The sequence below is a fragment of the Parambassis ranga genome, chromosome 4 (genome assembly GCF_900634625.1).
Source record: "Parambassis ranga chromosome 4, fParRan2.1, whole genome shotgun sequence".
Classification (NCBI taxonomy): Eukaryota; Metazoa; Chordata; class Actinopteri; family Ambassidae; genus Parambassis; species Parambassis ranga.
The window spans coordinates 9,183,453-9,196,944 of NC_041025.1; the positions used below are offsets into that span (position 1 = coordinate 9,183,453).

Genomic DNA, 13,492 nt, shown 5'->3' on the forward strand with positions numbered 1-13,492 from the left:
CCCCCACTGAAATTGATGCAAGATTGTCAATAACAGCGGTGGCTGGTGAAGACCCTGGATTGAAGGTTGGGGGCAATATAGTTGTTAAAGGGCTATTTCTGGGTTTATATGTGGGTAAGAGATGATTGGAGTGATGGATGTAAATAGCAGTCATAACTATAATTTATTACATAATAATTGAATTTTTTATTTAATTTTCTCTCCATTTCTTCTCACTGAGGTTTCTTGCTAATAAAGATATCTAAGGCAGCAAAAGATGTTCAAAGACAGGCACTGGACCTTTCGACTGTAGCATATGGATTTTGTGCTCTTCCTTTCCCTTTCTCCCCACCTTTCTCAATATTCCCTCTAGCCCTCTCCTCCAGGCCTGCACGCTGGTTGAATCGCAGGCATAAAAGACGGTATAGTACAGGTGGATGGCTAGTTGGTTATTTGGCTGTCTGACTAAATAACTGATAGTCTAGTTAGGTGAGTGACTAAATGACTGGCAGTCCAGCTGACCAACTGGCCGACAAACTAATTGTCTTGACTGTCAAGCTGAATGACATCTTCAGTAAATTCAGTAAATATGTTGCTTTTTATTTATGTGCCATATTAAAATATTACTTTCTCTGTTCATTGATGCCACTTGCTACACACGGTATTGTGTAATGGAGGATACGGCCTGCGGTGACCATCTGGAAACAGAGTTGCTGAGAGACAGCAGCTCGCAGCCTCTTTCAGATCATAGCATCATTAAAATCTGAAATTGCTCTCTGACGCTAACAAATACTGCCATGAATGAATAAAACCACCACATAAAAAGTGTTGACACTGTTAAAGGTTTGTCTTGTGTGTCTGTGCAGCACAGGTCTGTGCAGACCAAGGTACAGAAATGCACTAGTACATGTTCAATATTTTACCTCCCTTTTACAGAAAGAGTTATTAAACCTCTTTGCTAATGAGAGCTGCATGCTCCTGCTCTCCTTCTCTCATTTTTGGAAAGGCTGAGATTTATAATCTGGGAAGATTAAATTTGCAGCCAGCCTCTCTTTCCAGCTAAAAACAGACTGGAGAGTGCCTGCTTGAGTAATAGAAACAAGGTTTATTGTGAATTGACCTGTCTGCTTATATAAGAGCCTTGTGTCGGTCTCTTTCACCCTCTTGCATGTATGTTACACTCTCTGCAATGCTTTTCTCAAGGAGGCCTATACACTGAGCTCGCCCTCCCACTGGTTCTCCTCAGGACACCTAAATCTTATGGCTTGTCGGCTAAGCATCCATTGCCACATTTGTTTATCTCAGAGGTTTTCCCATTTAGGCCTGTCAGGATATCAGCAAGCAGGATCTCCATTGCTATAAAGAGAGAAGGATGAAGTGTGAAGTGAAAGTCTCATTAAATTTTTAAGCTGCCAAGTGTGAGCAGAATCCCCCTGCCGGGCGGCTCCCAGCTGCCTAGAGAGCCCACTGAAGGAAGGGGAGTTAAACAGGGAGGATAAAAAGGCACTACAGAGATTCAGAACCAAAAGGAAAGTCTGCCTCTTTATGGTTCCTTCTCATTGCCAAGGCGGGTTGTGTTGGTGTCTGTCCAAGCTGCACAGCCTCATGTGAATAAAGGAGATAAAGCTTCACACCTTGCTGTATATATTTCAAAACTTTAAACATACAGTATGTCTGCCTGGATTACGGCAGAAGTTATAAGGAGGACTGGTTCTTTGTCCCACAGGATTTACAGCAATATGAACAAGTGTGGACATATATATATATACTTATAGGAATTGTCTTTTTTGTTTGTTTATTTGATATCGTTGACATTAACAACATTTGATCCTTTTTGATGGAGAGAAATGTGGCACATATTAACACAACAACCAAGGGAATGTTGTATTTCAGAGAAATGTCAATAATTAATTCAACAAAATTATCAATATATGTAATTTTGGTGGAAAAAAGTAACTAAGTTAGTATTAATGGAAATAACTTTTGAAGGAGTTTTGCATAATTGTCCATCAGTCTCTGCTTGCTAAAATGTTTAACCACTCTTCATGCAAAATTCCTACAGTTGCATATTTTTTTCATTTGAACCTCATTGGCCATTCCACAACCTCACATTTCCTCCTTCAGAGCAGATTCTTGGATTTGTTCATGTCATTATGAAAACGTTGTTATATAAAACTGGTACATTTGCTTGACTAACAGCTTAGGTAACAGATAAGAGACATGGTTAGGTTTATGCTAACAAACACATGGACGTATTGCCCGACATCATCATCATCTTAACTCACTGTTAACTTTTGTTTTTGCTGTGGTTTTGTTTTTTAATCACGGCTTAATTTGGCACAAAAAACTACTGGTTAGTTAAGCTCAAGGACTAAAAAACAGGGTAAGAGGTTTGGTAAACATCATCTTAAAACGCACAAGTTTAAAACATTAAACACATTTTACAAGAAAAACTGCTCCCTTTGCACAGTTGCCATTTTCGGCTACCATCAGAACAACTCCCTGAGAAAAACCTGAGAAATAAACACACATCTTCCATTTTTAAGGACTGAAATATTGACCTCATGTTATGTTTTCCTTATGGGGATGGGCTGGTCATCCTGTTGAAAGGTCCTCTTTGGACCTTGTTTCATTATCAACGTGGTTCAAACAGGCGGCCATGAGGGAACTCAAAACAATAACATTTCCATAACCCTTACAACACTGATGAAAGAATGCAGGTATGTTCACTGGAAAAATGGACTGATTTTCTAAGATAATCCTTTACGTTCCTATGAATGGGTTTTCTTTAACCAAAGACAGATATGTTGATTGACAAAAACAAGTTGAATAAGTTTATAATGATAAAGCTCGTCCACAACATATGGCATCTAACTGCATTCACTGGGCTTGCCATAGATTACAAAAGCAATTTTATATTCAAGAAGTTACAACTTAATATTAAAAATTCATTTGAGCAAAGTGCTTCCCTGAAGAACATGAGAGTATTGCATGTCCTGCCCATCTGGACACCATTTTGTTTTGTTGTGCTGAGACAGAGAAACAAATCTCCCTCCGTCACGTTTGAAATTGCAAAATGATGAGTTCTATACTGTGTCGAGCCTCACACTGCGCTTATATGCTAGAGTGCACAGCATTTCATTTGTGTCATTTGTGAAATGTTGTTCCATGGTTATTGGTCTAATACGGCACTGTCACCCGTTCGCACCACCCCAGTTAGCCACACAGGCATAACCACAGTATACATGCACTTCAACTTGGCTACTAAAATAATAGATGAGTGTAATCTGTTACGTTATTAGAATGTAAATCGACTGGGTAGTAATATCACTTAGAAAAATGACAGACCTAAGGTAAAAATACAAATTCAGGCTGTTGTTTAATGAGAAGCAACACAAACATCTATCATCATTGTGAAAGACTGACATTAAAACTGACCATGGATGCACCATATGATTGTTACTGTTTGCATTAAAACTACATACCATGTATCCAAGCCTGGCCTTATGTGTGTGTGAAGTAACAGAGAAGATTCAGCAGCTGGTGAATTACATTTTTTAACCTTCTGTTTTCTTCTCTTCCCTCATCCAGCTCTCTCTTCTAAGCAAGCTTTACATCATTTGATTTCCTTTGTTATGTGCTTATCCCTCCATCATCCTGCTCTATCTCAGTCCCTGTGTCAGCTGAAAGTGCCTCAAACCTGGCTGATGTGGACACAGAATGAAAAAAAGCTCTACACAGCTCTACGGACTTGACCCACCCACCTCCTCCACTCCCCCCTCCTCTCGTCTCTGTGTAATTCTGTCCCGGGACTTACATCCTACATGGCCCTGCTGAATCCCAGCAATTTGCTCTACAGCTCTAGTGTTTAAATGTTTAATTGAGCCACTCATAGCCTGAACTGTGTGTCTGTGTGTGTGTGTGTGTCCATTTGATAGCCAGGGGATGATGTTGGAGGAATTTATGTCTGAAATATATGCATACATGAAGTGTATCTACACATGCACAGTCCTCACAGAGCCACACACTTGATGCAGATTTTCTCTTTCCTTTCCAATTCACACATAGACTTCGTACAAAATGCCCAGTCACCCTCTACATGAATAACACAAATGTATTCAGCTGAAGTCCTCCGAGCTGGAAAATAAGATCAGTCAGGGAGCCTTTGACCCCAGTCTGTGGCTGTACGAGCATGTGACAGTGAAATGTGTGTGTGTCTGCTCATGCGTGTTATCAATGAAGGGCTTCTGTTTGTAGATGTTTATGAATGCACAGACATCATATGTGTGTGTGTGTGTACTCATATACTCATATACTCAAGTGTAAGAAGCCTAGTGTTATGCTTTGGGGGATTGGCTGTGGATCTATCAAACAGCTGTGGTTAGCTGCAGTGTTCAGTGTGCTTCAACACTTCAGCCGCCACTGCTATTGCTAGGCCTTATTGTCCTTTTAACTCTGCCAATCAGCTGTACATTAGTGTGGCAGAACACTATTTTGTTAGGCTCAGACAATAATATAATGAGGCAGTTGCTTGGCAGTCAATAAAATCTGTTGCGGATGAACTTACTTTGAATGTTACCATACCAAGAAAAGACTATCAGCTGTTATCACTGATTCACATATGGCCTTCAGGTGCCATGTTCTACCTACTCATAGATTCAGTAGGTGCATTCTTATCCAGATTCATAAGCAGCCGTCTGTTTCTGTTTGGAGGGAGGTCTATTTGTAGTCACTGAGCTGTCACATATGAATGCCATTCACTGTTTTGTTTTCGCTCACCTTCAACAGTTTACATCTTTAGTTTATGCAATAAAACTTCTTGGTGAGGTTTCAGAAAAGATCATCATTCATATCCTGGGTGCCACAGAGTCAACCTTGCATGCTGATGTTTCAAAACCATTTGGTATGACTAATGAAAAGATCATGGTTAGCAGTAAAATCCTCCTTTTCAAAGAAAACTTCTTCATTTTCTGGTTTACCAGAGTCATAGGACCCAGTGGAGTGCCAGCATGCACTTACTCACACACAACAGCCTTCTTTAAACTTTCAATTAGTCACCCATCTGAATTTCTGTCCAGTGAGTAGGTAGGAGAGAACATTTCTGGGCTTAATTATAGCACTTATAGCAGCTGATAATGGCCATTTTATGGGCTTCTAACGTTTGAGTTTGCTGATGTAACCCAGCAGCTATCAATAGTGTTTATTCATTTGTTTTACTTTGTTGATTTTAATCCATTTTAATCCATGGGAAAATAAAGCTTGATTTTTATTTATCCATTCAGTCATCTTTGTTGTACAACTTCAATTTGCAGCTGGGAGCTAACAGCAATCAAAATGAACACACAGGATGTAGGGTCCATGGCTTTTTCCAGGATCTTTGCTACACTGATGAACACTTTGCTGCGAATAGCACTGTCCTGCTGAGGCATAATAGTTCACCGGTGGTCTGCTAATCTCAGCGAGGCAGGCACACTGTGCCCTCTCCTCCAGCAGCCACAGGATATGAGATGCTGATCAGATTTCTATAATCAATTTACCAGAGCAGGAGGTATAAATCCTGTCCATTGACTCATTCTCCCTGTGCCCCTCTCTCTCTCTCTCTCTCCAACTCTTCCTCCCCTCCCTTCGGCACCCTGCTTATAGTTAGATGAATAATTCAGCAGCCAATGTGGTGAAAGGTGGAGTAAACAAGTCTATTGCCTAATATCCCGAGAGGCTGCCAAAGAGAGACGAGCGAGGGCAGAGAGCTAGCAGAGATAGGGGGATGGAGCAACACAGAAGGAGGGTATCTATGGAGAATGGACATCCAGAGTCTTTCCTCATGACCTGCAGTCATTTGCACTTAGATTGACTCAGAGGTTGCACCAAAATGGCACAGCTGGCTTATAGTAGTTTTCTTTCCTTTTTCTCTCTTGAGCCACCCATTGGCAACCATTAATAATGAAATCATACGGTGAAACACAACACCTGTGAGATAGGGTGGGCAAAAGTTCAGCGTCCCTGTCTCTCTGAGACGAGAGTTCCCAAAACAAAAAAAGGAGGATGAAAGCAGAGAGTACTTCAGGTTATTGTATAATAAAAGACATAACTGTGTGTCCATGCGCTGAATGTCATGGACAATAACTCTATTCAGGTTTAGAGTGGGGAATAAGTAGCATTTATTTAGACACAATCAGGTATACGGGGACTATGTCTGAACATGAGGCACATACAAATGTGCATTTTTTGTGCACAGAGTAAATCTAATGCAGAGAGAATTCTGAGGACACAGTTTGCTTACATAACGAGCAAATGTAATCTGCACAGTGGAGTTATATTCACTGATTATGCAAGCAGAACTACTGATTGATGACTCAACCAAAATTCAATTATCACTCTAAACAGTTTTATCTCGAAATTAGATTAGGATTTTTTTTTAGAGCACCGTCTTAATTAAAGAGACAGAGAGCTATTTTTGGCTGTACTCTTTTTAAACCTGGTATATTTATGAGGGAAATTGATTAAAACCTGGAAGCTGGGGTAAGTTCAAAACTGAGGTTACAGCTCTACATAAAGACAGGTTGACTGTGCGTGTTGTGCATACTGTGAATGTTGTGTGTCTGTGTACGTCTGTGCAATCTTTATTTGTAGGAGAGAAAGAGAGCTGTACTCACTGGCATGGTCTGGCTGCCATGGAGGGCACTGATTGCAGACTGAGCCTCAGTGTGTGTGGAGAACTTAACGAAGGCGCAACCTGGAAGAGAGGACAGATGCACACCACACACAGACATGCACACACACACATGCATTGTGAATTACACACACAGTAAAAGTATTCAATTTAAAAGCGTATGGTATATTAATAAAGAATGCTGGATTATATTTGACACCACACAAATCACTGTGCAGTGAGGGGCTCTTGCTGCACAGCAGGCTGCCCCACTCCAGGCATTAGGCAGGCAGACAAGCAGGCAGAAGCTGCAGGCTAAAGATTGCACTGATGAGGCAGAAAAGCATGCTATTTAGCACCACATGCCTGTCTGTGCATATTAAATACTAGCTAAACTGGCTAAACTCAATACCATTTGAGAAACTATTGAGTGCAGCAGATTGTTTGCTTCCATCGATATCTGTGAAAATGGAAGAAATCTGCCCAAAAAACAGAAACCAACAAAAGTCACAGATCTGTTTCCACATTGTTTACTGTAAAAATGCAGGAAGCCAGGGAGGCAGCTTCATCCCAAAGGCTCTGTTTGCTTGGTCCAATTGGGACATAACAGTTTAAGAAAGCACTTCACCACTGAGTTCAGGATGTGTCGCTTTACTAATGCTTTATTTAAGATTACCTTTACACTTACAAAGTAACTTTGTTTGACAATGTTGGGCCAGATATTGGCATATAAGTGATGTATAGCACAGGAATTCTAATCTAACAACTTTGATTATATGGGAATGTATTCTAAGGATACAGAGATTTTCCTCTATACCACTTTTTCACTATAGTGTCCTATGCCTTAAAATTCCACTCTCACATGGTAATATCGATTACATAAGAAATGTTTGTTTTGTTTATTTAGGTTAAAATAAGAATATACCGCAGTTTTTAGGTTTTCTTAGATGTATCAAGTCGAAGCATCCTTTACAAAACCAATTGGTATACTCATGTGTCAGGGGAAATTTTATCAGTGGGCATTGAAAATAAAAACACATAATGCAAAGCACTGAGCAATAAATCTGGGTCTGTTGCAGTGAGGCAGCAGGACTGTCCAGTGAGCCGCTGTGTCCTCTTATAATTATACCTTATTTCACCTAATTTCATTTCATTTCCACTTTCCTTTTTATTATTTAATCTCTCATACTTTATTCTTCTTATCATCTGTCCTGCTTGACCCAGCTGCCCTGCCATTCTTCCTCTGTTAATGGGCTTACCCCTGTGGACACCAGCCGATCAAGATGCCCATTCAGCTGTCAAACCACTGCCCCCTATTGAGATATGGATAGAAAAGAGCTAGAGCTCACGATGACCTGAACAAGGACTTTGCTACAGTAGTACAAACTATATACCACTATAATTAGGCTTTTAACCCATAACATATTCTGTGATGTCCTGCAGTCATTTGAAATAAAACCAAAAAGATTTGTCAATATGTAACTGAAAGTATGCAACACAGAGAGTGAGCATGACATATTGAAGATTATAGTGATTAAAGTGTTGCACATAATTTTGTGTGGTGGTGTGGAAAACTTCAGATCTGCTTTTTGACAGTGACCGATAAGAATATTTTTTGGATAATATCACCTAATGTAATGTGAAAAAATGGGATAGTAATGTTTGGTGTGCAATGTTTCTGAATGTTTCAGTCTGACACTTGACTCAGATAGAGCACAAATAATTCTGAGCCACAAACAGGAAAAGCAACCTCCCTTGGCTGTCTGCATCCTCACAGTGGGGACACTTGAATTGTTTTGACATCCATCTTTCCCTTCTCTTCCTTTCAAACCACTGCAGAGTCGGAACACTTTGGCTTCAAACCCCCTTAGATATAATTCCACAACAATTTCCATAAGCACTGGCCGGGGAATAGGCTTTAGAGACATGAAATATCCACTAGTCCATTTGCTCTCCGCTGCACGTCAGAGGGAATTGATGTCTCCAAAAAAGTTTTGGCTATTTTAAAAAAAACCTGCAAGATGTCGACGCTGCAGTACTTGAGCTACAGTAAAGACCAGCAGCACATGCAGAGGGAATAAATACTTCAGATTAACATTGGAAAATAATAAAGACAGCGACAGGATGGCAGTCAGCGTTTTAAGCTGTAAATTAATGTTGTATGGTTTGCTTGGTTTTTAATCTGGTCTTTGGGACTTTATTATAGATCCGACCCCCAGAACAGTGCAGACAAGAGATAAGACTTAAATTTAAAGGTTAGATCCACAAAAATAAACTCAGCTCTTATAGTTCCTCACAGTTTGTGTCAGACTTCAATCAAGCTGTATTTGATCCAGTAGAAACTTGTTTTTTCACTGCTGCAAACAGTTTAGCGCAACTCTCAAGTGTTTCCAACTACATGCCACTTGACCTATATCTGATGCATATGTCAGGCATATTTTAGATAACCCTGCTGTCTGTGACCTAAATCACACTGTCAGCTGCAGCGTAGCTCCTACCTTTGCTGTTTCCATCGGGACCTCTTAGGACTGTGCACTCCTCGATGACTCCGTAGGGTTCAAAGAGGCGGTAGACGTCCTCCTCAGTCTGTTGTTTGTTCAGCATCCCAACAAACAACTTCCTGTCTTCTGGAACAAAAACAAAACAAAAGGTTATGTTATAACTTTGACCTCAATTATGAAACCAATTTGAGAACATGCGGTAGTGTCGCTGCTAGAGGAACATCACAAAAAAACAACAAAGGCAGATATATGTTCACAGAGCCTTGGTAGACTAGAGTAAGTGTCTACTTTATTTAGTGCAGTTTTGGTGCGAGTCACGTTGTATTATCTCTTTTCCAGAACCAATCATATTAAATCTCCAGTGTAAGCGGGTTCAGTCCCATATGGGCACATATACTGTAGCTGCTGGGGGTAAGTAAGTGGTCAGGGGCTGGAAAGAAGAAAGAGGAGAAACTAATGAAGAGGTTTCTCCCGTGCACACACACACACACACACACACACACACACACACACACTGGCACAGAGACCCAAGACAATGAGCAAGTCTTTGGTCCTATAAAAGCATGAGGGGCTCCAGGCAGCTCCAGCCTCCTACACACCACACTGTACTGGCTGCAAACTCAACTCCTCTCCTCCCCCTTTATTCATCTGTCTCTTCCCTCTCTCTTCTCTTTTTTCTCCCGCTGATTCTACATCCCCCCCCCCCTCCTCATTCTTTTTCAACTGCCCTCCTCCCTCCCTTCCTCTCTTTATCTCTCTCTTACTCTACTAATTGCTGCTGATCCAGTGTTTTTTGTGTAGCCAGAGAAATATTTCAGCACGCTCTTCAGTGAACAATGGCGTGTCTCTCCAGTGAGCAACGAAAGGCTGGGAGACATGCAATGAATAACGCTGACTTTTCAATAGCCTGTATGCTATTGAGTCCTGTTAAATGCTGTGGGATCTGATCTTTACCTTGACCTGACACACTGTGTTTACTGATGTACTCTAGCCTTGTATGATTAATGCTACAGGGAGGTGTGTCTCTGCTGGCAGCATAAGCACTAAAACCTTCCCTTTATACAGATGTTTTTCCAATTCTGACCTGTGAAGTCACAGTTTGGAGGGGGGGCAGGACGAGTGGCCGGTGCTGCCGTGAAGGCATCGAGAGCAGCCTGCCAGAGGTATTGCCTGGTGTCAGGGTGACCTGTGATGACTACAGAGTGTGTCGTGTTGTTGACGTTTTTCTGAACCAGACACAAGCCGATACCCACATTCCTGCAACGGGCACAGCAGAGAGTGCATGCGGATGTGGCACCCAGCTAGGGTTTCAGCACTCAGCGCCACCAATGATGCACCTTTAAAATAATCACCCATGTCAGAGCGTTGTCTAGGGAGGGGTGTCCCTGGTGCTGGCTCCTTATTGCAAGTGGCAGGATCAGAGGCTATGTATCAAAATGGAAGTGATGCAATGTGACATCTGTCAGGGTGGATTGGAGAGCATTTATCTGCAAAAAAAGGAAAGCCCTGAACTGGAAAATGAAAGGCCAAGATGGCCCTTCCTTTTGCTGGAGGGAGAATATAAATTCTGAGGTTGGATCAGGGAGATGAGTCAAGGGTGGGGGGTGGGGCTGGGCGGCACGAATTCCCCACATCTCACATCTACTGCTACAAAGAAGCACAAAGAATCATGCATGTGCCTGTTTGTGTTGCTACAGTATGCTGCATACTTTGGCTGTAACTTCAGTCTTTAAGGGGGGTCTGACGACTTCTGGATTAATGCATGACCTTTATCAATTTCGTACGAGCTGCACTCAGACGATCACACAGTTAACAGCTTACATGTGGCATGTCTTAAAATATGGCACCACATTCATCCTTCAAGCTTAAATATGGCTAACTGGCACCTCCAGCTGAATGGAATAATATTTATAGGACTTCAAGTATAAAGGGATCACTGGCCACTATATATCACATACCATGTGTAATAATGGTTTGCAGCCTTACACACACTGTGAAGCTTTACTGAGATTTTCAGTTTTTTTAATTAAATGTACTTTTTTCTGTTTTCTGTTTCTTACTGTATTTTTGTATATTTAACACTAGACACCAGATTCTGCATGGTATGGTCCATACATTTAATCACAACACAAACACTGGAATCATGTTCAATCGACTCTCTTGTTTGCATGAGGTATAACGAAGCACGTGCTCTGGATTTGATTTTTACTGTATTTAGTAGGGGTCCTTCATCTGTAGCTGACGGTGAGATGGAGCCCATGTTCTGGGATGTCAATGTGTTCAAAACAAGCTAACAATGCATGAAAACGGATCGTCTAGGAGATCTGTTCCACCGCCTTGTATTCTGCTCTGGCTGCTCTCAACTAAAATGCTCCATTGGGAATTCAGGTCTTGTGCTCATCGCCAATAGAAACATTATCTCATTTATCTACAACACGGCAGCACAGGCAGTGTGCAAACAGACACAAACAGAGTGCAAAACACCTACAGTCATTTACACATATCTGACAGGGAGAAGAGAAAAAAAGGTGTGAGTGAGGGACAAAAGGATTGTGGGTGTGTGGGGGTTGGTTGGGGGGAATCACTTGCAGCATACTCTTGCATGGCCTGATACAGAGGATTAGAGATGACAGCTCTCCCACCATGACCGCACACATAGTATACACGTGAGTGCATGCCCCACTGTTAACTATCTTGTAACTAAAGTGTATTGACTTTTTTTCTCTGTGACATCACCTTGAGTGCTGCTGGCTGCTATTGTTACAAACACAAACCTCACAGCACCCCAGGCTTTGTTATTTTATCTGTTTTACGCTACGCTGCTACTAATTGCTAAGCTGCTGCTTGCTGCAACTGTAGTTACTGCTAATCACTGGCTTAGTGCCCACCGCTGCATTATAAGCTGCACCACACCACAAATAATCCCACTTCTTTGCTTGCTGTTCCATTGCACTGCAAGGTTGCATACATATTAGTCTAAATTGAAGTTTGCTCTACCTTTTTTACACATACTAAATTCCGGAAATGTTATGAAAATTCATAATTCTAAACTCTCGTCAGTCCTGTGGCTCTAATTCAGGTGAACTGATCAGCAAACATAACAATGGCTCTCATAGTCTTTATGCTATGCTGAGGACAAGGCAACTTTAGCATCACACAGCCTATCCAGATCATCATGCAGGTGTTGGGACTATTTTCTATGATGAAATGTTTGAACACAAACATTTCAACATCTATGTGCCATAGAAATCAAAGAAAGTCTGGCTAAGAGACACACAAAAACAAAAACAAAAAAACAAAAGACCTCACTGACCCCTAAGACACTACTCTTCTGCAACAGATTGCACCTTGAAGCCACAGTTATGACATATTTCTCCCTGGAAAATGTTTTTATTGAACTGTCACCCACGCACAACCATGAAACATCCTGCAATGCAGGAAGGTTAAAACATGATTAGCAGCAGCTACTTTCTTTTCCTCTGCTTTAGAAAACTGTATTCCTTCAGTAGTAAAAGATAAATACAAAGTAAGACGTGCATTAGACTGGAGTCAATGTGAATATTCTGAGCTCTGCATTACAGCATTTAGGATGAATTATCCTCATTTACACTATTTACGGGTCCAATAACCACCAGCAACCTCACAGTGAAAACTGCTCTGCATGCTGGCATGAAGATGCATTTACAGCTCATGGTGGCAGAATGCTGTATGCAGCTTCATTGTGACACACAACTGGCTGTCCTGAAAATCATCCCCCAATCATGTTTAATTTACTCTGAGTTACTAAACAGATCCTTGTTTGGAATAAATTCATTGGAAATTAAACTCCAGAGTAATAGACTGGCCGTGTGCTGCCTGGTTATACATAGTGAAGATTTCTGGCTCCAGTTGAAGCCTTTCTAATCAATATCAGCTTTACAGTATAAGTGTGTTGGCCCTGTGTGAACTCTTAGACACACTGCACTAAACCAAATTATATCAGTAATATTTCATTCATCTCAATTCTCTATGCAGTGGTTTGACCATCACAGCATGTGCATGACAACCAATACACTAATGCCTTCTCTGTGCTCCAAATCTCACATCCTTTTGTTTGAATATTTTTACAGTTGATCCAGGACAGCTGACTTATTACAGTAAGTTTCATGATTACACTGCTGTGGATTTCGACAGTGAGCCGAGACTCCATGAATAGTAATGGAGCAGAGGGGTTTTGGGAGCTATGAAAGAAAAAGAGAGTATTGGAGGAAGCTGAGAGAGAATAAGCGAGAGAGTGGAGGAGAGAGTGAATGTGTGGGAGAGTGAGACTGATGCGCCCATACTGTAAGTTGCTGTGCATACAGTCCTGCAGTCCTTGATAAGC

General features: G+C 41.3%; 1 protein-coding gene across 21 annotated transcripts in view; it reads right to left on the reverse strand.

Annotated features, from left to right (window-relative positions):
- celf5a (cugbp, Elav-like family member 5a) overlaps window positions 1-13,492 on the reverse strand; it is a 160,980-nt gene that overhangs the window by 19,004 nt on the left and 128,484 nt on the right. For 8 of the 21 annotated variants that reach the window (XM_028403052.1, XM_028403043.1, XM_028403057.1 and 5 more), the window contains exons 4-5: window positions 9,127-9,255; window positions 6,633-6,712 (exon numbers count right to left, since the gene is read on the reverse strand). In XM_028403052.1, coding sequence (XP_028258853.1) covers window positions 6,633-6,712; window positions 9,127-9,255 — 209 coding nt within the window. Of the gene's footprint in view, window positions 1-6,632; window positions 6,713-9,126; window positions 9,256-10,246; window positions 10,259-13,492 lie in introns of all 21 variants that reach the window. The other 13 variants (XM_028403053.1, XM_028403044.1, XM_028403048.1 and 10 more) reach the window with 3 other exon arrangements.